The 24,806-nt window shown below is 49.2% G+C and overlaps 1 protein-coding gene across 5 annotated transcripts in view; it reads right to left on the reverse strand.

Moving 5' to 3' along the window:
* Positions 1–5,689, reverse strand: part of NOVA1 (NOVA alternative splicing regulator 1) — a 406,071-nt gene extending 400,382 nt beyond the window's left edge. The window contains exons 1-2 of one of the 5 annotated variants that reach the window (XM_069209046.1): positions 5,132–5,689; positions 3,199–3,342 (exon numbers count right to left, since the gene is read on the reverse strand). In XM_069209046.1, the coding sequence (XP_069065147.1) occupies positions 3,199–3,342; positions 5,132–5,273 (286 nt within the window). In that variant the 5' untranslated portion in view covers positions 5,274–5,689. Of the gene's footprint in view, positions 1–3,198; positions 3,343–4,101; positions 4,150–4,350; positions 4,549–5,131 lie in introns of those variants that run through there. The other 4 variants (XM_069209044.1, XM_069209045.1, XM_069209049.1 and 1 more) reach the window with 4 other exon arrangements.
* Between the last annotated feature and the right edge of the window lie 19,117 nt (positions 5,690–24,806).

The raw sequence follows: 24,806 nt of genomic DNA on the forward strand, positions 1-24,806 counted from the left end.
AGTGCAACTTCCTATAGAGATGTGGGAATAGATATGTTACTCCTCAACCATCTACCACCAAATATAGGCTTTCAAATTATGAAATTTAGAAATATTGCTGATCTTCAAGTTCCTTTAGCTCAGCATTTCGGCACTGTCTCAAAATCTTATCAAGGTATTCTAGTCCTGCTCTCCCTCCCAAAGACCACCCACTAACCAGGCATTCCCTACTCAGGCCTGGCTCACTTCCAACTCTTTCACTGTTATTTCTAAAATTACACATCACCGTTATGGAGACAAACATTTAATTAAATGTGCAGTGCAACAAACACTCGCCTTACAAATCACTGTAATGGAGGCACAGACAATGTAAATACTCAAAACCCTATTTTTCCAAATATGAATAAACATTTGCAATGCTTTTCCCCACTGGCTCTACAATTCTTAACTTAAATCTGCTTCAAGCACGCTTGAAGAAGCACTGCGTTTGGAAGGTGCATCAAACACACCAGTATGCTCAAGGAGTGGGGGGATGGATCTCTTTACTTAAGAACTGCTTTCACTTGAAACAGAGAAAAACATAAATGGCAATTGTACGTTTAGTCTGACACTAGGCCTGAAAATGTTCTGTTCCACAGTCAATCAACAGTTACAGCCGACAAACATACACTAGTGAAATGAGAATGGAAGCAGTTTCCCAGGGAACTGAGCAGAGGACTCTATTAATGTCAAAAATGTGGGAAACAGTGCTCATTACAGCTGTAGTTCGGCACTGTCTTCCTCGTTTTTATGAACTGGCCCTAACACCTAGGGATTGAGATTAGGCTCATACAGAACAAACTCCTCCACAGACATCCAGCTACAGGTCTGGATGATATTAGCTGGCAATTTTATCACATATGCATTGTGACAGAACAGATTTTGAGACCCAGATACCACATCTGTATGTCCTCGTACAAACAAGTCGAGTCTTCTAAAGAGGTGCACTTCAGAATTCATTCCACTTCTGGTTCAGTCACCTCTAGCTCAGAAGTCCAAAATATCTAAACTTGGACCTTTAGTTGTCTTCGATTGGTCTAATTGAAACAAATGTGCAAGGACAGTGCAAGGCTTCAACTTTCCAAGTCCCACAGATACCACAGAAAACTGTTCAAAGCCAGATTGCTTTCAATTTTCGCTGAAGCGCAGCGGGCGTGGATCAGAGGGAAACATTAACAGATGATCTACTTTAGTGAGCACTCTATAAGAAATATCAGTCTAATTTCATTTTGTCACTTGCATACGTTTTCACATGTTAGCTGCCTCTCACAAATCGCTATCACACTTTGCTCAGAATTTATAGGACTGCCATCATTGTTCAATGCTCTGCATGCGACCATGGGGAGACTGTCATAGTCATTACTCATGAGGAAGAACACCTGGGAACACTGTGAATCCAGAAGATATAGGTTCTAATTTAGACTTCCCCGCTTAAAAGCGCTGTGTATTGCTAGGCAAACCATGTTATGTCCCTGTGCGTCATCTAACATCTGCCCAAACTGTGAACGTTTACAAAGCAGCAAAGGCGTTAAGTAGTGAAACTGCCCAAGTAACATAAAAAAAGTACATTAATATTTAAGAAGCAGCTGCAGATTTTATGTTACTTCAACGTGCTCAAGAATAAACTGAAAAAGATACAAATGTCAAGAAACAAACCACAGTGAAAATAGGATTAGGAAAAAACAGCCCCAGATGCCCACACTCTGAAGCCACTCTATTTACACCACATAAAAGGGAACAAGACATTTAATTAGCAATCTGGATTATCCTTCACAAACATCAATTTTCCAGCGCATCCCCACACATCTGACACTAGCTCATGTATAATGCAGAAAAAGCCATTTCATTTTAATCTGTGGAGCAGTGAATTCAATTTGCCTTTGCTGCTTCATTCCCAGAACTGCCCACTTATTACATCAGGAATTGTTCTATGTTTTCCATTCCATTATCTGCTTCTGTTAGTCATAGCTTGCAACTATTTCAGGGGCCACCACATAACTGATTTGTATAATGTGATTTGAAAAACATACAAACGTAGAATTGCTTTTTTTTCTTTTTTTTGGGGGGGCAACAAACGGGATGATAGGTGATTTAAAGACATGTTGTACTAACACTGAGCCACATAATCTCGACCTCCGGGCATTTACAAACTATAGGGCTGTACAGGAGTCACAACGCGCCCAAGACATGCGACTATGAAGATCTGTCACTACAATGTATTGGTTGCACCAGGCGCCTGTGATGTTTTAAGGAATTCATTCATCTCGGGAAGTGATTAGCTCCCTGGAATCCTGCAGCTATGCTTAGTGCACTCGCCCTCCCCGCCCCCATTCCAAAAGCAATGGTGGGTCACCGTGAACGTGATAGGGACCCTGCTGCGGTCTAAAGTCACCCACTAAATACAAGCTCCCACAGCCCCTCGATTGTGGAATTCGCAGCGCTAGCGTGCGAGAAAATGAAAATCCGTTGGGAGCACGCACGGGCACAAAGATGTTAGTCTCAAGAATCCGGTAGCTGCCTTTAAAGCACCAGTCTGGCTTCATTCGCCCTCGTTGTTGGCCAGAAAACGACTGCCACAAAGAGGAAAATGAAACCTTGCCTTTTGTTAGGAGGGGTGTATTGCACACTCCATACTGTAACTGTGCAGCGATGGAAACAAGGCTGGCGCTTTCCGAAATGCTAAAGCGTGTAACATTTCTCAAGAAAAGGTCCCTTCCCTTGAACTGTCAGCAGTCGCTTTGGTCTTTAGAACAAAGGAAAGCAATCTTTAAAACACAAGCATGAAAGAGTGCTCGGGAGAGGCAGCGCTGATGCTTTCCTTTCTTCCGAGGACCGTGCAGTGCGCGCAGAACGGGGAACGTACAATTGTTTGGGAAGCGCCGTATACTCGTTTATTTACTCAGCTCCGTTTCCAAAACACAATGACGCATGCGGCATTAAGGGGGCACAGATTTGCTTTTTTGGCAATCTCCGGTCTTGCAATTTAAACAAACTCTGCATTCAAGTTTTTGTCGAATTCTTTTACAAGTGGGTGACATAAGCTTGCTGGCACCAGTCTGTAGGCTGAAAGGGACAGTAAAGCTGTCTGTCCTTGTCCGCGCAGTCTAAGCACTGCACATGCTACTTCACTCAGAGAACAAGGCAGTCTTGGGGATCCCGGCGAGCGAAGCAGGCACCTACCTGGGTAGAAGTCTTTGGACTTGGATAGCTTGATGGTGGCTCCCGTCTCCTTCTGTAGCTGCACTATAGTCTGTCCTCCTTTCCCAATGATGGACCCAGCAGCATAACTCGGGATGAGCACCTTGAGGAAATACTGTCCATCTTCTAAACAAAACAAACAACAGGTACAGAGGGTTAGCGGTATTAGGCAAGATTGGTGTCGACCCCACTCCACCCAGATTAGCACCTCGGCGTCAACCACATACAGAAATACACAAAAATAGAAAAAATACCCACAAGGTGTATGTTGTTATCACATGCCTACACCCTCTAAAATGGTTTTAATCATAAAAGAAAATGAAGACAATATCGTAAGGTAACAGGTATGAAAGGACAGTAATGTAGTTTATTACATATAATTACTGTACAAACGCGCTACAATCGTAATGATGCTTCACACAAAAAATGCTTTCCGAACACAACATCTCGAAATCGCATGCATGTGAAACAGCAGCACCCTCGCAAAAATGCCAGATTGTCCAGTGACCGCCTGAAAAATGTACCCAGCTTGGATTGCTATACGACAGTTTGAGGCATATTGCAGTTTGTAAAACCAAAAAGAAAGCCAATGTTGCAGAGGCTTTCCTCAAGCGTACAACATATCCGCGTCTGGAAAAATCCCAAAACGGGTCCTTAAAATGTTCTATTCTAGGCGTCAGGCGATTGCCAAAAAAAGATTTCGGCACAATGTGGAATCAGTCGCAGGAGTAATCCGGGTGTGCAGTCCTGAAATCTTCTTAGACGGGCGTGATCTCCTCTCAGCTCGTTAAAGACACGATCTAACTCTCCCTTTTTCATTATCAAATGTCTTAATTGCAATACACTTTAAAAGATGACAACCTACAGATTCCTATTTCCACCCACCTTGGTTCACCATAGCCCCCGCCCGTCTCAAGAACTACTAGAACTGGGAAAAAGAAAATGCAAATAGTGACCTGAAAATGGTCCAAAACTTACCCCTCCCCTTGCGAAGGGGTGGAGGTGGTGGGGGAGAGAGAAAAACGTTAGTGTGGGGGAGGGGAAAAAGAAACATTCACATCTTATAATAAAACGGCAGCCAGAATATATCACGTGCTTCCGAAATGAAAAGCAAAATAAATCAATGTAACTAACTTTGTATAATCTCAACATGTTCCAGAAAATAAATATCCCTGTACAGTTTATGATAAAAGTGCAGGTCCATCTGAGTTGCTGGAGAAGGTGGTTACAACACATCCAAACTAGCTGTGGCTAGCAACCCAGTGAGAGAGCTTGCAAATCCCGAGCAAGTAAATTCACCTCTGCATCGGTGCATTGTTAGGTCTCCAATACGGGGGACGGGAGATGTGGGACTGTTATAACTCATCTCCTGGAAGCCAGCCCCCACCCCCTCCCCACCCCCCAGCCTCCCCCCGAAAATAGAAATATAATGTTTTAACTCGGCTTCTCTATTTCCCTGCAAAGGAGTAGGGTAAGGAGCCGTTTTTGTCAACAAGGCAGCAGGAGGATGCAATGTTTTGGGCGAGAAGTGATGCAAAGAGCAGGGTTTTCACATTGGCTCCTGCTATATCTGACAACTCCAGCCCTGTCCTCCCTCCCCTTCTCCGACATGCAGTGCACTCATCTTCCACCACTGGACCTGCACCAGTCCGTCAGCACTTGCTCTCTGGGGTAGGGGCGAAAACTTGGACCCTGCTACCCCCACAGAGAGCGGCGAACCCCAGAAGCCCAGATCCAGGTTGAGCGCCTGGCCAGAGGCTTTTTGCCTTTTATTAGAAGGGGCACGGGTGTGAGGGTGGCCATTTTGATGGGGCTGTCAGTGTGCTGGGGGTAGGGTGCGCCCCCTGGGGTGACTGGCTGGGGCAGGGGTGCTGATCTCGCCGGCTCGCTCTCCCTGCCCCCAGTAGGTACGCACCGCCCGTGTTGGTCCTCTTAGTGCTGCCCGCCTCGGAGGGCGCCTCCAGTGGCCTCTTCCTGGAGTCGGGAGGGTCCAGGTCGATGGGCACCCCCCCACCGCTGTGGGTGCCGTTCTGCTGGATGGGAGCCGCCGCCATCATGTTTGCTTTGAGCAGAGACTGACAGAGGGAGAGACTGGAGGAGCCAGAGGAGGAGGATAATTCTCATGTACAGCCCCCACCCCTCCCTGCTCTACAGTGACGCGGGGCAGAGGAAGAGAAGGTAAATAGAGGACCCGACCCCCCAACACCCACCGGCACCCCCAGCACCAGAGTCGGGAGCCCTGGCACCCCTGATCGCGAACGGAAAGCTGCCTTACCCCTCACAGCCCCTCCCCTCTCGGATGTACAGTGAAGCCGGGTAGAGAGAATACAATGCTGTGCAGAACCCAGCTCAAGCGCCCACCCGCACCACCGACACCCTCAGCTGCATACATGGGAGCCCTGGCATCCACAAGGGTGCAGAGAGAGGTGCCTCATCCCCGCCGCCCTCCCCTCTGCTCTCCAGTGAAGCTGGCAGAGGAAGTGAAGGGAAGTCCTCTAAGAAAAGGAACGCGCACACCTACGCGCACTGCCAACACCACAGGAACCATGGCACCCCGGTCGCACCTCACAGACCCTGTCAAGTCTACAGAAAAACCAGACCGAGCAAAAGAAAAGGGGTCACTGTACGGAGAACCCCCAGCACCAGGCACAGGAGACTTGTAACTTCACCCGCTAAGCTATCAAAGCGGGCAGAGCATCAGAGGAGAGGGCGATCGAGTACAGAGACCCAGCAGGCAACTCACTTTTACTTTTCCCCACTCACCCTATCTGACCTTTGCTGGTGTTCATAGAAACTATGCCCCATTCCTGCCCCTATCTGTCCCTTCCCTACACAAAGGCATCCTTTCTACACTTCACTGACCTTGATTAACCCTATCTGCTCTGTATTCTTCGGGCTTAAGCCACGAGGACCTTCCTAGACACATGCACCCTCTCCAGTCATTAACATGGCTACCCTTAACTGGTTCCAGTCTTAACTGGTGCCTTTTATTGATCACATACACCCGCTGGTACATTCAATGCCCAGAAGGCCCTATGAGAATTCCATTTTTGGCAGTAACAGAGCAATCAGAGTTACAATTTCCTAAGTGTATCAGAGAGGGTGTTTACTTCTCATGTCCTGTGGCCTCTGTACTGTAGACCCTCGAAATGGGGACCAAGTGATCCTTTTAGAATATTACTTTCATAACAGTGGGGCAGCTCAGTATTAGGCTGAATCTGGGAGGTAGTGTAGACTAGAAACTCAGAACTCAGGAACACACAACAATGCAATTCAATAAATCAACGCCCAGCCAGTGCATTTATATTAAAGTTTAATGCATCTACAACTACATGCTACACACAGCGTTGCAATTATGTACATAATTCCAGTAGGTAAACAAATCTGTATCTCCTCCCATGACGCCTTACAAGACTTACCAGGGTGCAAGTCAGCTACCATATGGACTTACCAGAAGGGTGACTAACCACACAAACACTGTCTGTTTCAGTAATCTGCAAATTTTGGTGCCCTATTTTTGTTAAAAGAAACACAATATACCTCTAAAAGCAAATCAACTTTAACATTAGACTTTCATAATCAGAAATATGCCCTGGGGGGAGCAGATATGGTGCCAAAAGCCCATGTGCCTGCCAATACTTCTAAGTATAGGCAGTGGATCACCATTAATGGGTAACAGGGCAGAGGCTCTGCATGACACAGGAGTTAGCATGACTACTGCCAAGGGTCAGCTGGTGTCAGCAGGTCAGGTGCTACCGAACAACACATTCCATCAAGTCATAGGCGCAGAAGCATAGACAGAGAGAGCCATCTACCAGTGGCTCTGGTTCCCTTTGAGTGTGTGGGGCGGGGGTCTCTGGTACTCTGAAAGTAGCTGTGAGTCCGGCCATCCCTGTAGATTGTCTGTTAGGTGATGACATAGAACACACTACCTTGAAAGAGGTAGAGCTCAGATCTCACTTGGAGATGATGGGATTGCCTGAGTGGGTCTGCATTAGCACACGGTCCATGGCTGCCCAGAAGGGGAGTCAAGGGCACCTGGAGCCTGGAAGAATGGTCCAATAGCTGCCAAGGAGAGGGGCAAGGGGAATGGGAAACCAGTCCCAGAAGTTCCCACAGTGGAGGTTGATGGGGTCCCTGAGGAGGAGGCCCTAAGGAACTACCTGAGCTTACTGGCTGGCAAGTTGACGGTGAGCCCACCAGGGAGGAATTCTGCAAAGCACAGAAGGAGTGTCCCACTCTTGAGGGTTTGAGGCAACAGGCCTCAGTCCATGGAGCAGGTGAAGCCTCTGGGGACCACCTGCTTTACTGGGAGAATTATCTCCTATATAGTGAGCCTAAGGCTCCGGATACTGGGGCAGCATGTGTTCTGGTGGTTCCTCAGTGTTACTGGGCCTTCCTACTGGGTTTGGCTCCACCCCAGGGAGGACATTTAGCGCAAGACAAGAACTTTGCCAAGTTTGTCACCCACTTTTATTGGCCCAGAATGAGGACAGCCTCAGATGCATTCTGCAGGTCCTGTCCCACTTGCCAGGCCAGTGGTAAGTCAGAGAGAAGCTGAAGGCTCCCCTGACCCCACTCCCCATTGTTGGCACCCCCTTTGAAAGGGTGGGCATTGACGTAATTGGTCCATTGGACCCCAAGACAGCCCTAGGCAACAGGTTTATCTTGGTCTTGGTGGACCATGCCACCCACTACCCAGACGCACTCCCTCTGAGGACGGTGACTGCACCACTGGTGACCAGAACCTTGATGGAAATCTTTGCTATCTGGGTTTCCCCAAAGAGACAGTGTCTGACAGAGGCACTAACTTCATGTCTGCATACATGAGGTCCATGTGGGATGCACGTGGTGTAACCTACAGGTTCACCACACCCTAGAACCCTCATTCCAATGGGATAGTTGAGAGGTTCAACAAGACCTTGATGGGTATGATTGCAGGCCTACCTGAGACCATGAGGCATAAGTGGGACATCCTCCGGCCATTCCTTCTCCTTGTTTACAGAGGGGGTCGGATTTAGTCTCTTTGAGCTTCTCTGTGGCTACCATGTCAGGGGGCCGTTAACCAAGGAGGGGTGGGAGAAAGCTCCCAGTAAACCTCCCCAGGATGTGGTCAGCTACTTGTTGGCCCTCCGCAATCAGATGCACCGCTTCTGGAAGAAGGTCAAAAGTAACCTTGAAGCCAGTCTAGCGGTAATGAAACACTTGCACGACCAGAAGGCCACTCTGGGGGAGTTTCAACCTGGAAACAAAGTATAGGTCATGGTACCAGCAGAGCCCGGAGCTCTCCAGGATCGCTGGACTGGCCCGTACAAGATAAAGGAGCATCCATACTTGGTGGACCTCCAGACTCCTAAGAACCTACTAAGGGTGCTGTAAACAGACTGAAGCCTCACTGTGAGAGGTCTGAAGTCAACATGCTCCTAGTGAGACATGAGGGAGTGGAGGAGGAGTGTGAACCCCTCCCTGATCTCCTCTCTGCAGAGGAAATTGATGGGTCAGTGGAGGGTGTCAACCTCTCTGATTCCCTGACCCTAGATCAGCAAAGTGACTGTTACCAGTTACTGGAGCAGTTTTCCTCCCTGTTTTCCCACTCCCCTGGACTCACACACCTGTGCGCCCATGATATTGACAGAGGAGACAGTCCTCCTGTAAAGAACAAAATGTATAGATTGTCAGACAGGGTGAAGGCCAGCATCAAGGATAGAGTTGCCAATATGCTAGCCTTAGGGGTGACAGAAACCTCTAGCAGTCCCTGGGCCAGCCCAGTGGAATTGGTACCAAAGGCTGCCCCACGAGGCGCCAAACCAGAACTTCAGTTCTGTGTGGACTACCGAGACCTCAATTCAGTCACAAAGACAGATGCACACAGTAGGAAGCGGGCCCTGTATACAGAGGCTTAACAGAGGCTAAAGTAGATAATACTAATGCTCTCTTTTGCGGTGGTGTGGTTGAGCAGTTAAGTTTATCAGAGGGTAATGCAAAGCATTTGTTGTACACACACAAACAAATCAAAACGGCACACACTAAGGGCCAGATGTACGAAAGGATTCTACCCATTCTGTGTCTATGGGAAAAAGCTTTCGTACATATGGCCCTAAATGACTTAACTCCAGACCAATGGTTTTTATATAGCAAAAATATCTTTTGTTAATTTATTTCTAGAACCACAAGATTCAAGTTGCAGGTTAGTACATCAATAAATAAGTATTTCACATATGAATCAATATTACTTTGATTGGAATCGGCAAGTTATTCAGGTTTTGAAAAAATGACAATAATCTGTTTTAAAAGTTGACTGCAATTTTCAGAACAGTTCCTAGGGGGAAGAAAAGTTAGTATGTTTTTGCAGGTAAGTACACACTTACAGTTCTAGTCTCTGGGGGTTAGGAAGTCCACAGCTAGGGGTTCAAGATAACCCCAAAAACCCACCATCAGCAACACAGGGCCGGACGAGTACAGAGGTCAAAGTTGAGGCAAATTTAACATGGGCTCCTATGGAGACTGGGGGCACTCGGTTTCAGATCTTCTGGCAGGTAAGTACCCGTGTCTTCAGAGGGCAGGCCTGGGGGGGTTTGGAGGAGCACTGGGGGGGCCACAAGTAGGCACCAAACTTACACCCTTAGTGGCACAGGGGCGTCCGGGTGCAGGGTGCAAATAGAGTGCCATGCTCCCAATGCTTTCCTATGAAGGGACCCTGTGGGGGTCACTTAGATGCTGCAGGCTGGGCCCAGGGGGTCGTATCGAGAAAACCACAGGCTGGACAAGTAGGAGGGCTGTCTGATGAGCATTACTGCATTGGTGGTCGGGTTCTCCAAGGCCTGGGGGCTGAGGGTGCACTGTACCTTTAGGCGTCGGATATCTTCGTTTGGAGCTTTCGCGGCCAGAGGTGTCCTCTGGATTCACACTGCAGGAGTCGTCATGGGGGGTAGGAGAGGGCAACCCAGGGTGAGCACTTTCTCGGCATCACCTGGGGATCATCTCTAGTTGTTTGGGACACCTGGACATGGGCCGTGGGCGTTGGGTGCAGCGTGGTCAGGACTCATGGATCCGGGGACTCTCTGGAGTCCTTTGTGTAGTTTCTTTTTGGACAGGGCCGCTGTCCTCTGGAGTTCTTGGTCCTTAGTGGTGGAGGCAGTCCTCTGGAGGCTTGGCAGAGGTCACTGGTCCAGCAGGATGCATCGCTTTTCTTATGCAGATTCTTTGAATAAGGAGACAGGTTAGTAGGGCTGGGGCCAAGTCAGTTTTCATCTTCCTTCTTCTCTGCTGGGGTTTCAGCTTAGCAGTCCTCCTTCGTTGTAAGGTCGCAAGGAATCTGTCAATTTGGGTTCAGGGGAGCCCTTAGATCCTGGATTTAGGAGCATTATAGGGGTCAGAGGGCAGTAGCTAATGGCTACTGACCTTGATGCTAGACACACCCTTTTTGTGTTCAGGCCCTTTGGGGAGGGAAGCACAAACCTAACCCTATTGGTCCCTGTCTGATAAAACTAAGACGGAGGATTTTGCCAGGAGGGGGTCACTTCAGCTCTGGACACCTTAGGCTGGTCCCAGGTAAAGAGGTCACTTCTGCTTGTTTTTCCTAAGTTTCCTGCTGAACGTGCCTCCAAAAGTGGGGCTTTGTCTGGGGAGCAGGCTTCTCCACTAGCTGGAGTGCCCTGAGGCATTGAAACAGGAGGCAAGAGCCTTTGAGGCTCACCACCAGGTGTTACAGTGTAGGAGGCTGGCCTGGCTTGTAGTGGGTACCAAGGGGTACCTGCACTCTGTACCAGGTCCAGTTATCCCTTATTAGTGTAGAAGAGGTGTCTCTAGCAGCTTAGGCTGATAGAAGGTAGCTATAGCAGAGCAGCTTAGGCTGAACTAGGAGACATGTAAAGCTCCTACTATACCACTGGTGTCATATGCACAATATCATAAGAAAACACAATACACAGATATACTAAAAATAAAGGTACTTTACTTTTATGACAATATGCCAAAAGTATCTCAGTGAGTACCCTCAGTATGAGGATGCCAAATATACACAAGATATATGTACACAATACCAAAAATATGCAGTAATAGCAAAAGGAAGTAATGCAAGCAGTGTAAAGTTACAGTAGATTGCAATAGGAGCACATAGGTATAGGGGCAACACAAACCATATACTCCAAAAATGGAATGCGAACCACGAATGGACCCCAAACCTATGTGAGCTTGTAGAGGGTCACTGAGACTGTAAGAAAACAGTGAGGGTTAGAAAAATAGACCACCCCAAAACCCTGTAAGGTAGGTGTAAAGTGCACCTACAACCCCCAGAGAGCACAGAAGTCGTGATGCGGGATTCGGCAAGGAAAACCAACACCAGCAATGCAACAACAGTGGATTTCCGGACCCGAGTACCTGTAAGAGAAGGGGACTAAGTCCAAGAGTAGCGACAGTGTCGAGAGTGGGCAGATGCCCAGGAAATGCCAGCTGAGGGTGCAAAGGAGCTACCACCGGATGGAAGAAGCTTGGTGTTTTGCAAGAACAAAGAGGACTAGGAACTTCCCCTTTGGAGGATGGATGTCCCACGTCGTAAAGAAGCTTGCAGAGGTGTTCACTCGCAGAAAGACCGCAAACATGCCTTGCTAGCTGCAAGGGTCGCGGTTAGGGTTTTTGGATGCTGCTGTGGCCCAGGAGGGACCAGGATGTCGTCACTTGGATGAGGAGACAGAGGGGTACCCAGCAAGTCAGGGAGCACTCATAGAAGCAGGCAGCACCCGCAGAAGTACCGAAACAGGCACTTGGAAGAGGAGTGAACCGGAGTCCACCGGAAGTCACAGAAGGGAGTCCCACGACGCCAGAGGACAACTCAGAGGGTTGTGCACTGCAGGTTAGAGTGTCGGGGATCCAGGCTTGGTTGTGCACGAAGGAAATCCTGGAAGAATGCACAGGAGCCGGAGCAGCTACAAATCACACGGTACCCAGCAATGCAGTCTAGCGTGGGGAGGCAAGGACTTACCTCCACCAAACTTGGACTGAAGAGTCACTGGACTGTGGGAGTCACTTGGACAGTGTTGCTGAGTTCCAGGGACCACGCTCGTCGTGCTGAGAGGGGACCCAGAGGACCGGTGATGCAGTCTTTTGTTGCCTGCGGTTGCAGGGGGAAGATTTTGTCGACCCACTGGAGATTTCTTTAGAGCTCCTGGTGCAGAAAGTAGGCAGGCTACCCCCAGAGCATGCACCACCAGGAAACAGGCGAGAAAGCCAGCAGGATGAAGCGATACAAGGTTGCAGTAGTCGTCTTTGCTACTTTGTTGCGGTTTTGCAGGCGTCCTGAGCAGTCAGCGGTCGATCCTTTGGCAGAAGGTGAAGAGGGAGATGCAGAGGAACTCTGATGAGCTCTTGCATTCGGTATCTGAAGAATTCCCCAAAGCAGAGACCCTAAATAGCCAGAAAAGGAGGTTTGGCTACCTAGGAAGGAGGATAGGCTAGTAAGAAAGGTAAGAGCCTATCAGAAGGAGTCTCTGACGTCACCTGATGGCACTGGCCACTCAGAGCAGTCCAGTGTGCCAGCAACACCTCTGTATCCAAGATGGCAGAGGTCTGGAGCACACTGGAGGAGCTCTGGGCACCTCCCCTGGGAGGTGCAGGTCAGGGGAGTGGTCACTCCCCTTTCCTTTGTCCAGTTTAGTGCCAGAGCAGGACTGGGGGATCCCTGAACCGGTGAAGACTGGCTTATGCAGAGATGGGCACCATCTATGCCCATCAAAGCATTTCCAGAGGCTGGGAGAGGCTACTCCTCCCCAGCCCTGACACCTTTTTCCAAAGGGAGAGGGTGTAACACCCTCTCTCTGAGGAAGTCCTTTGTTCTGCCTTCCTGGGCCAGGCCTGGCTGGACCCCAGGAGGGCAGAAACCTGTCTGAGGGGTTGGCAGCAGCTGCAGTGAAACCCCGCGAAAGGCAGTTTGGCAGTACCCGGGTTCTGTGCTAGAGACCCGGGGGATCATGGAATTGTCCCCCCAATGCCAGAATGGCATTGGTATGACAATTCCATGATCTTAGACATGTTACATGGCCATGTTCGGAGTTACCATTGTGACGCTATACATAGGTAGTGACCTATGTATAGTGCACACGTGAAATGGTGTCCCCGCACTCACAAAGTCCGGGGAACTTGCCCTGAACGATGTGGGGGCACCTTGGCTAGTGCCAGGGTGCCCACACACTAAGTAACTTTGCACCCAGCCTTCACCAGGTGAAGGTTAGACATATAGGTGACTTATAAGTTACTTAAGTGCAGTGGTAAATGGCTGTGAAATAACGTGGACGTTATTTCATTCAGGCTGCACTGGCAGGCCTATGTAAGAATTGTCAGATCTCCCTATGGGTGGCAAAAGAAATGCTGCAGCCCATAGGGATCTCCTGGAACCCCAATACCCTGGGTACCTCAGTACCATATAGTAGGGAATTATAAGTGTGTTCCAGTATGCCAATTAGAATTGGTGCAATTGGTCACTAGCTTGTTAGTGACAATTTAGAAAGCAGAGGGAGCATAACCACTGAGGTTCTGATTAGCAGAGCCTCAGTGAGACAGTTAGTCATCACACAGGGAACACATACAGGGCACACTTATGAGCACTGGGGCCCTGGCTGGCAGGGTCCCAGTGGCACATACACTAACACAACATATATACAGTGAAATATGGGGGTAACATGCCAGGCAAGATGGTACTTTCCTACATACAGTTCCTGCAGGGGAGGAGGTGTGAAGGCCTTGTTTCTGGCCTCAGACAGCACACAGGCCCTCACCCCATGGGGTCAGAAACTTGTCTGCTAGTGGCAGGCTTGCACTGACCAGTCAGCCCTACACTAAAGGATTGGGTAAAATCCAAGCGGCATCTCTAAGATGTCCTCTGTGTGCTTTTTAGAATTAATTCAACTCTGACATCAGTGTGGGTTTATTGTTCTGAGAAGTTTGATACTAAACGTTCCAGTATTCAGTAAAGCCATTATGGAGCTGTGGAGTTAGTAATGACAAACTTCCAGACCATATACGTAATATGGCCACACTACACTTACAATGTCTAAGAATGGACTAAGACACTGTAGGGGCACATTGCTCATGCAGCTATAACCTCACCTGTGGTACAGTGCACCCTGCCTTAGGGCTGTAACGCCTGCTAGAGGGGTGACTTACCTATGCCACGGGGAGTGTTTAGTGGGCATGGCACCCTGAGAGGGATGCCATGTCGACCTTGCCTTTTCCTCCCCATCAACACATACAATCTGCAATGGCAGCGCGCATGTGTTTGGTGAGGGGTCCCTTAGGGTGGCACAACGCCTGCTGCAGTCCTTAGAGACTCTCCCTAGCCACAGGGCCCTTGGTACCACCGTTACCTTTTACAAGGGACTTATCTGTGTGCCAGAGGTGTGCCTACTGTGGAAACAATGGTACAGTCCTAGGGAAAGAACACTGGTGCTGGGGGCTGGTTAGCAAGATCCCAGGACACTTCCAGTCAAATCAGCATCAATATGAAGCAAAAAGTGTGTGGGGGTGGGTAACTGCAACAACGACCAGTTTCCTACACACACCCCATCCCCTGAGCTGATGAGATTATTGACAGACTAGGTGCTGCCAAATTCCTCAGTACCTCTGATTTAACATCAGGGTACTGGCAGATTGCCTTGACTGAGGGGGCAAAAGAGAGGTCCGCATTCTCAACCCCTGAGGGACATTACCAGTTCCGGGTAATGCCCTTTGGCTTGAAGAATGCCCATGCCACCTTCCAAAGGTTGGTTAAAGGGGTCATGGCTAGTAAGGAGGCATTCTATGCTGCTTACCTAGACAACATTGCCTTCTACAGCGCCAGCTAGGAGGAACACCTGCTTCACCTCCAAGATGTGTTCCAGGCCCTGCAACAGGCAGGACTGACATTCAGGGCCAGTAGGTGCCAGACTGGGCAGGGTTCCGTGGTGTACTTGGGAAACCTTGTGGGTGGTAGCAATGTGCGGCCCCTTCAGGCCAAGATTGAAACAATCATGCACTGCCAACCACTTAGAACTCAAACTGAAGTGAGGACCTTTCTAGGCCTCACTGTTTACTACCGCAGATTTGTTAAGCGATATTGCACCATGGTGGCCATCTTAACCAGCTTGCTTCTAAAAAGCAGCCCAGGTTGGTGATCTGGTCAGAGGCTTGTTAGAAAGCCTTTGATTCTGTCAAGGAAGCCATGTGCAAAGCACCTGTGCTCAGGGTCCCTGATTACATCAAATAATTCATAGTGCAGACGGATGTTTCAGAGCATGGAATAGGGGCAGTCTTAGCACAGCAGAATCAGGAGGGTCTAGAACAACCAGGAGCCTTCATTAGTAGGAGGTTACGTCCATGGAAACAGTGGTGGAGCACCACTGAGAGAGAAGCATTTGCTGTGGTCTGGGCACTGAAGAAGCTTAGACCTGTTTGGGACTCACTTCCGGGTTTGTACGGACCACAGGCCCATCAAATGGCCCATGCAGATGAGGGGTGAAAATCCAACACTCTTGAGGTGGTCCATCTCCCTACAGGGAATGGACTTTAAGGTGGAGCATCGCCTGGGGACTGACCATGCGAATGATGATGGTCTCTCCAGATTCTTCTGCCTTAGTGATGAGAGCTACCAAGGGGTTGGGTAGCTCTCCCCACTTTCAGCTGGATGGGACACATGTTAGACCTGACTGCCTTAGGGTGGTCACCCCCCAATGTTTTGCCTGCTTCCCTCCACTTTTCTGACACTGTTTGTGCTGGTTTTAGGACTCTGCGCACTTTACCACTGCTGTCCAGTGCTAAAGTGTATACGCTCTCTCCTCTAAACAAACAAGTTACTTACCTTCGGTAACGCCTTTTCTGGTGGATACACTAGCTACCTGTGGATTCCTCAACTAAAGAATTTTCCCACGCACCAGCCCTCGACAGAAATTTTCTTCTAGCTCTGCACGTCGACGATGACATCACAATTGCCCGACTCCACGCGACGCCGTATGACGTCATCCAGGCAATAAGAAGCCCTCGTCGACATGCAGACGTCAGTTATAACCATGTTTTACGTGCCTTTGAGGCGAACAGGTGAACATTGACATCACAGAAGTGATATAAGTACATCAATTAAACTTATATACCAACTTTTATTCCAATAATATGAAACGAAACTAATGGAAACAACAACACGAATTATTATGCATATAAATATATATACATATCCACACGTTTCCTTTTAAATATAAACATATATAAAGAAATATATATACATCGCATTATCATATACATATATACAATATACAGGTGCTCACCCAAGGAATTCGTGGTAAGACCAGTCAGGCAACGGGGAGGCGGGTGGGACCGTGAGGAATCCAAGGTAGCTAGTGTATCCACCAGAAAAGGCGTTACCGAAGGTAAGTAACTTGTTCTTCTGATGGATTCAACTACCTGTGGATTCCTCACCTAAAGAATAGAGTCCCAAAGCAGTACCACCTCAGTAGGTGGGTGCCTGAATGGTCAAACCAAGAAATCCTGCAGCACTGAGCGGGAAAAATGGCCATCCCTCCTGAACTCAGAGTCCAAACAATAACGTTTGACAAAAGTATGGAGGGATGCCCAAGTTGCCGCTTTGCAGATGTCAACCACAGGAACACAGCAACATCACAAAACAAAACAAAATGATGGACGGAGTGTTGAAACTTTTCAAACACTCACCCTCAGTCACAGATCTGGGTTTAATCCATCTTTATTTTGCTCGCCACGTCATCCCAGTTTGGACCTAGCCACATGCAATCAGTCTTGACCCTGTTCCCCATGGGAACATTCCAGCCCAAACTGCTAGGCCAGGTCCTCCCTGGACAGGAAACAAGCATCCTGTGACCGGTTTCAGGGTATCACCCTTCATCAGCCAGGCTAGCTTGAATCCAGTGGCGCAGCGAGCAACGGACCCACGTCTGGGGATACCCCTTCCTCTTAGGGCGCACAAAGCAACATCACAAAACAAAATAAAATGATGGACAGAGTGTTGAAACTTTTCAATCACTCACCCCCAGTCACAGATCTGGGTTTAATCCATCGTTATTTTCCTTGTACACGTCACCCCAGTTTGGACCTAGCCATATGCAAATCAGTCTTGACCCTGTTCCCCATGGGAACAGTCCAGCCCAAACTGCTAGGCCAGGTCCTACCTGGACAGGAAACAAGCATCCTGGGACCGGTTTCAGGGTATCACCCTTCATCAGCCATGCTAGCTTGAATCCAGTGGTGCAGAGAGCAAGGGACCCACGTCTGGGCATACCCCTGCCACTTAGGGCGCGCTAAGCAACATCACAAAACAAAATAAAATGATGGACAGAGTGTTGAAACCTTTCAAACACTCACCCCCAGTCAAAGATCTGGGTTTAATCCATTGTTATTTTGCTCGCCACGTCACCCCAGTTTGGACCTAGCCATATGCAAATCAGTCCTGACCCTGTTCCCCATGAGCACAGTCCAGCCCAAACTGCTAGGCCAGGTCCTCCCTGGACAGGAAACAAGCATCCTGGGACCGGTTTCAGGGTATCACCCTTCATCAGCCAGGCTAGCTTGAATCCAGTGGAGCAATGAGCAAGGGACCCACGTCTGGGCATACCCCTACCACTTAGGGCACACAAAGCAACATCACAAAACAAAATAAAATGATGGACAGAGTGTTGAAACTTTTCAAACACTCACCCCCAGTCACAGATCTGGGTTTAATCCATCGTTATTTTGCTCGCCACGTCACCACAGTTTGGACCTAGCCATATGCTAATCAGTCTTTACCCTGTTCCCCATGGGAACAGTCCAGCCCAAACTGCTAGGCCAGGTCCTCCCTGGACAGGAAACAAGCATCCTGGGACCGGTTTCAGGGTATCACCCTTCATCAGCCAGGCTAGCTTGAATCCTGTGGCGCAGCAAGCAAGGGACCCACGTCTGGGCATACCCCTGCCACTTAGGGCACACAAAGCAACATCACAAAACAAAATAAAATGATGGACGGAGTGTTGAAACTTTTCAAACACTCACCCCCAGTCACAGATCTGGCTTTAATCCATCGTTATTTTTCTCGCCACGTCACCCCAGTTTGGACTTAGCCATATGCAAATCAGTCTTGACCATGTTCCCCATGGGAACAGTTCAGACCAAACTGCTAGGCCAGGTCCTCCCTGGACAGGAAACAGGCATCCTGGGACCGGTTTCAGGGTATCACCCTTCATCAGCCAGGATAGCTTGAATCCAGTTGCGCAGCGAGAAAGGGACCCACGTCTGGGCATACATCCGCCACTTAGGGCGCACAAAGCAACATCACAAAACAAATATAAAATGATGGACGAAGTGTTGAAACTTTTCAAACACTCACCCCCAGTCACAGATCTGGGTTTAATCCATCGTTACTTTGCTCGCCACGTCACCCCAGTTTGGACCTAGCCATATGCAAGTCAGTCTTGACCCTGTTCCCCATGGGAACAGTCCAGCCCAAACTGCTAGGCCAGGTCCTCCCTGGACAGGAAACAAGCATCCTGGGACCGGTTTCATGTTAACACCCTTCATCAGCCAGGCTAGCTTGAATCCAGTGGCGCAGCGAGCAAGGGACCCATGTCTGGGCATACCCCTGCCACTTAGGGCACACAAAGCAACATCACAAAACAAAATAAAATGATGGACGGAGTGTTGAAACTTTTCAAACACTCACCCACAGTCACAGATCTGGCTTTAATCCATCGTTATTTTTCTCACCACGTCACCCCAGTTTGGACTTAGCCATATGCAAATCAGTCTTGACCATGTTCCCCATGGCAACAGTCCAGCCCAAACTGCTAGGCCAGGTCCTCCCTGAACAGGAAACAGGCATCCTGGGACCGGTTTCAGTGTATCACCCTTCATCAGCCAGGATAGCTTGAATCCAGTGGCCAGCGAGCAAGGGACCCACGTCTGGGCATACCCCTGCCACTTAGGGCGCACAAAGCAACATCACAAAACAAATATAAAATGATGGACGGAGTATTGAAACTTTTCAAACACTCACCCCTAGTCACAGATCTGGGTTTAATCCATCGTTATTTTGCTCACCACGTCACCCCAGTTTGGACCTAGCCATATGCAAATCAGTCTTGACCCTGTTCCCAATGGGAAGAGTCCAGCCCAAACTGCTAGGCCAGGTCCTCCCTGGACAGGAAACAAGCATCCTGGGACTGGTTTCAGGGTATCACCCTTCATCAGCCAGGCTAGCTTGAACCCAGTAGCGCAGCGAGCAAGGGACGCACGTCTGGGCATACCCCTGCCACTTAGGGCTCACAAAGCAACATCACAAAACAAAATGAATTGATGGACGTAGTGTTGAAACTTTTCAAACACTCACCCCCAGTCACAGATCTGGGTTTAATCCATCGTTATTTTTCTCACCACGTCACCCCAGTTTGGACTTAGCCATATGCATATCAGTCTTGACCATGTTCCCCAGGGGAACAGTCCAGCCCAAACTGCTAGGCCAGGTCCTCCCTGGACAGGAACAAGGCATCCTGGGACCGGTTTCAGGGTATCACCCTTCATCAGCCAGGATAGCTTGAATCCAGTGGCGCAGCGAGCAAGGGACCCACGTCTGGGGATACCCCTGCCTCTTAGGGCACACAAAGCAACATCACAAAACAAAGTAAAATGATGGACAGAGTGTTGAAACTTTTCAATCACTCACCCCCAATCACAGATCTGGGTTTAATCCATTGTTATTTTCCTTGTACATGTCACCCCAGTTTGGACCTAGCCATATGCAAATCAGTCTTGACCCTGTTCCCCATGGGAACAGTCCAGCCCAAACTGCTAGGCCAGGTCCTCCCTGGACAGGAAACAAGCATCCTGGGACCGGTTTCAGGGTATCACCCTTCATCAGCCATGCTAGCTTGAATCCAGTGGCACAGAGAGCAAGGGACCCACGTCTGGGCATACCCCTGCCACTTAGGGCGCGCTAAGCAACATCACAAAACAAAATAAAATGATGGACGGAGTGTTGAAACCTTTCAAACACTCACCCCCAGTCATAGATCTGGGTTTAATCCATCGTTATTTTGCTCGCCACGTCACCCCAGTTTGGACCTAGCCATATGCAAATCAGTCCTGACCCTGTCCCCCATGAGCACAGTCCAGCCCAAACTGCTAGGCCAGGTCCTCCCTGGACAGGAAAAAAGCATCCTGGGACCGGTTTCAGGGTATCACCCTTCATCACCCAGGCTAGCTTGAATCAAGTGGAGCAGCGAGCAAGGGACCCACGTCTGGGCATACCCCTACCACTTAGGGCACACAAAACAACATCACAAAACAAAATAAAATGATGGACAGAGTGTTGAAACTTTTCAAACACTCACCCCCAGTCACAGATCTGGGTTTAATCCATCATTGTTTTGCTCGCCACGTCACCCCAGTTTGGACCTAGCCATTTGCTAATCAGTCTTGACCCTGTTCTCCATGGGAACAGTCCAGCCCAAACTGCTAGGCCAGGTCCTCCCTGGACAGGAAACAAGCATCCTGTGACCGGTTTCAGGGTATCACCCTTCATCAGCCAGACTAGCTTGAATGCAGTGGTGCAGCGAGCAACAGACCCACGTCTGGGGATACCCCTGCCTCTTAGGGCACACAAAGCAACATCACAAAACAAAGTAAAATGATGGACAGAGTGTTGAAACTTTTCAATCACTCACCCCCAATCACAGATCTGGGATTAATCCATTGTTATTTTCCTTGTACATGTCACCCCAGTTTGGACCTAGCCATATGCAAATCAGTCTTGACCCTGTTCCCCATGGGAACAGTCCAGCCCAAACTGCTAGGCCAGGTCCTCCCTGGACAGGAAACAAGCATCCTGGGACCGGTTTCAGGGTATTACCCTTCATCAGCCATGCTAGCTTGAATCCAGTGGCACAGAGAGCAAGGGACCCACGTCTGGGCATACCCCTGCCACTTAGGGCGCGCTAAGCAACATCACAAAACAAAATAAAATGATGGACGGAGTGTTGAAACCTTTCAAACACTCACCCCCAGTCATAGATCTGGGTTTAATCCATCGTTATTTTGCTCGCCACGTCACCCCAGTTTGGACCTAGCCATATGCAAATCAGTCCTGACCCTGTTCCCCATGAGCACAGTCCAGCCCAAACTGCTAGGCCAGGTCCTCCCTGGACAGGAAACAAGCATCCTGGGACCGGCTTCAGGGTATCACCCTTCATCACCCAGGCTAGCTTGAATCCAGTGGAGCAGCGAGCAAGGGACCCACGTCTTTGCATACCCCTACCACTTAGGGCACACAAAACAACATCACAAAACAAAATAAAATGATGGACAGAGTGTTGAAACTTTTCAAACACTCACCCCCAGTCACAGATCTGGGTTTAATCCATTGTTATTTTGCTCGCCACGTCACCACAGTTTGGACCTAGCCATATGCTAATCAGTCTTGACCCTGTTCCCCATGGGAACAGTCCAGCCCAAACTGCTAGGCCAGGTCCTCCCTGGACAGGAAACAAGCATCCTGGGACCGGTTTCAGGGTATCACCCTTCATCAGCCAGGCTAGCTTGAATCCTGTGGAGCAGCAAGCAAGGGACCCACGTCTGGGCATACCCCTGCCACTTAGGGCACACAAAGCAACATCACAAAACAAAATAAAATGATGGACGGAGTGTTGAAACTTTTCAAACACTCACCCCCAGTCACAGATCTGGCTTTAATCCATCGTTACTTTTTCTCGCCACGTCACCCCAGTTTGGACTTAGCCTTATGCAAATCAGTCTTGACCATGTTCCCCATGGGAACAGTCCAGCCCAAACTGCTATGCCAGGTCCTCCCTGGACAGGAAACAGGAATCCTGGGACCGGTTTCAGGGTATCACCCTACATCAGCCAGGATAGCTTGAATCCAGTGGCACAGCGAGCAAGGGACCCACATCTGGGCATACCCCTGCCACTTAGGGCACACAAAGCAACATCACAAAACAAATATAAAATGATGGACGGAGTGTTGAAACTTTTCAAACACTCACCCCCAGTCACAGATCTGGGTTTAATCCATCGTTATTTTGCTCGCCACGTCACCCCAGTTTGGACCTAACCATATGCAAATCAGTCTTGACCCTGTTCCCAATGGGAACAGTCCAGCCCAAACTGCTCGGCCAGGTCCTCTCTGGACAGGAAACAAGCATCCTGGGACCGGTTTCAGGGTATCACCCTTCATCAGCCAGGCTAGCTTGAACCCAGTAGCGCAGCGAGCAAGGAACGCATGTCTTTGCATACCCCTGCCACTTAGGGCGCACAAAGCAACATCACAAAACAAAATTAATTGATGGACATAGTGTTGAAACTTTTCAAACACTCACCCCCAGTCACAGATCTGGGTTTAATCCATCGTTATTTTTCTCACCACGTCACCCCAGTTTGGACTTAGCCATATGCAAATCAGTCTTGACCCTGTTCCCCATGGGAAAAGTCCAGCCCAAACTGCTAGGCCAGGTCCTCCCTGGACAGGGAACAAGCATCCTGGGACCGGTTTCAGGGTATCACCCTTCATCAGTCAGGCTAGCTTGAACCCAGTGGTGCAGTGATCAAGGGACCCACATCTGGGCATACCCCTGCCACTTAGGGCACACAAAGCAACATCACAAAACAAAATAAAATGATGGACGGAGTGTTGAAACTTTTCAAACACTCACCCTCAGTCACAGATCTGGCTTTAATCCATCGTTATTTTTCTCGCCACGTCACCCCAGTTTGGACTTAGCCTTATGCAAATCAGTCTTGACCATGTTCCCCATGGGAACAGTCCAGCCCAAACTGCTATGCCAGGTCCTCCCTGGACAGGAAACAGGAATCCTGGGACCAGTTTCAGGGTATCACCCTTCATCAGCCAGGATAGCTTGAATCCAGTGGCACAGCGAGCAAGGGACCCACATCTGGGCATACCCCTGCCAATTAGGGCGCACAAAGCAACATCACAAAACAAATATAAAATGATGGACGGAGTGTTGAAACTTTTCAAACACTCACCCCCAGTCACAGATCTGGGTTTAATCCATCGTTATTTTGCTCGCCACGTCACCCCAGTTTGGACCTAACCATATGCAAATCAGTCTTGACCCTGTTCCCAATGGGAACAGTCCAGCCCAAACTGCTCGGCCAGGTCCTCTCTGGACAGGAAACAAGCATCCTGGGACCGGTTTCAGGGTATCACCCTTCATCAGCCAGGCTAGCTTGAACCCAGTAGCGCAGCGAGCAAGGAACGCATGTCTGGGCATACCCCTGCCACTTAGGGCGCACAAAGCAACATCACAAAACAAAATTAATTGATGGACATAGTGTTGAAACTTTTCAAACACTCACCCCCAGTCACAGATCTGGGTTTAATCCATCGTTATTTTTCTCACCACGTCACCCCAGTTTGGACTTAGCCATATGCAAATCAGTCTTGACCATGTTCCCCATGGGAACAGTCCAGCCCAAACTGCTAGGCCAGGTCCTCCCTGGACAGGAAACAGGCATCCTGGGACCGGTTTCAGGGTATCACCCTTCATCAGCCAGGATAGCTTGAATCCAGTGGCGCAGCGAGCAAGGGACCCGCATCTGGGCATACCCCTGCCACTTAGGGCGCACAAAGCAATATCACAAAACAAAATGAATTGATGGACGTAGTGTTGAAACTTTTCAAACACTCACCCCCAGTCACAGATCTGGGTTTAATCCATTGTTATTTTGCTTGCCACGTCACCCCAGTTTGGACCTAGCCTTTTGCTAATCAGTCTTGACCCTGTTCTCCATGGGAACAGTCCAGCCCAAACTGCTAGGCCAGGTCCTCCCTGGACAGGAAACAAGCATCCTGGGACTGGTTTCAGGGTATCACCCTTCATCAGCCAAGCTAGCTTGAATCCAGTGGCGCAGCGAGCAAGGGACCCACGTCTGGGCATACCCCTGCCACTTAGGGCGCATAAAGCAACATCAGAAAACAAAATAAAATAATGGACGGAGTGTTGAAACCTTTCAAACACTCACCCCCAGTCACAGATCTGGGTTTAATCCATTGTTATTTTGCTTGCCACCTCACCCCAATTTGGACCTAGCCATATGCAAATCAGTCTTGACCCTGTTCCCCAAGGGAACAGTCCAGCCCAAACTGCTAGGACAGGTCCTCCCTGGACAGGGAACAAGCATCCTGGGACTGGTTTCAGGGTATCACCCTTCATCAGTCAGGCTAGCCTGAACCCAGTGGTGCAGTGATCAAGGGACCCACATCTGGGCATACCCTTGCCACATAGGGCACACAAAGCAACATCACAAAACAAAATGATTTGATGGACATAGTGTTGAAACTTTTCAAACACTCACCCCCAGTCACAGATCTGGGTGTAATCCATCGTTATTTTGCTCGCCACGTCACCCCAGTTTGGACCTAGCCATTTGCTAATCAGTCTTGACCCTGTTCTCCATGGGAACAGTCCAGCCCAAACTGCTAGGCCAGGTCCTCCCTGGACAGGAAACAAGCATCCTGGGACCGGTTTCAGGGTATCACCCTTCATCAGCCAGGCTAGCTTGAATCCAGTGGTGCAACGAGCAAGGGACCC

Source organism: Pleurodeles waltl, chromosome 9, assembly GCF_031143425.1.
Source record: "Pleurodeles waltl isolate 20211129_DDA chromosome 9, aPleWal1.hap1.20221129, whole genome shotgun sequence".
In the NCBI taxonomy this organism is placed as follows: Eukaryota; Metazoa; Chordata; class Amphibia; order Caudata; family Salamandridae; genus Pleurodeles; species Pleurodeles waltl.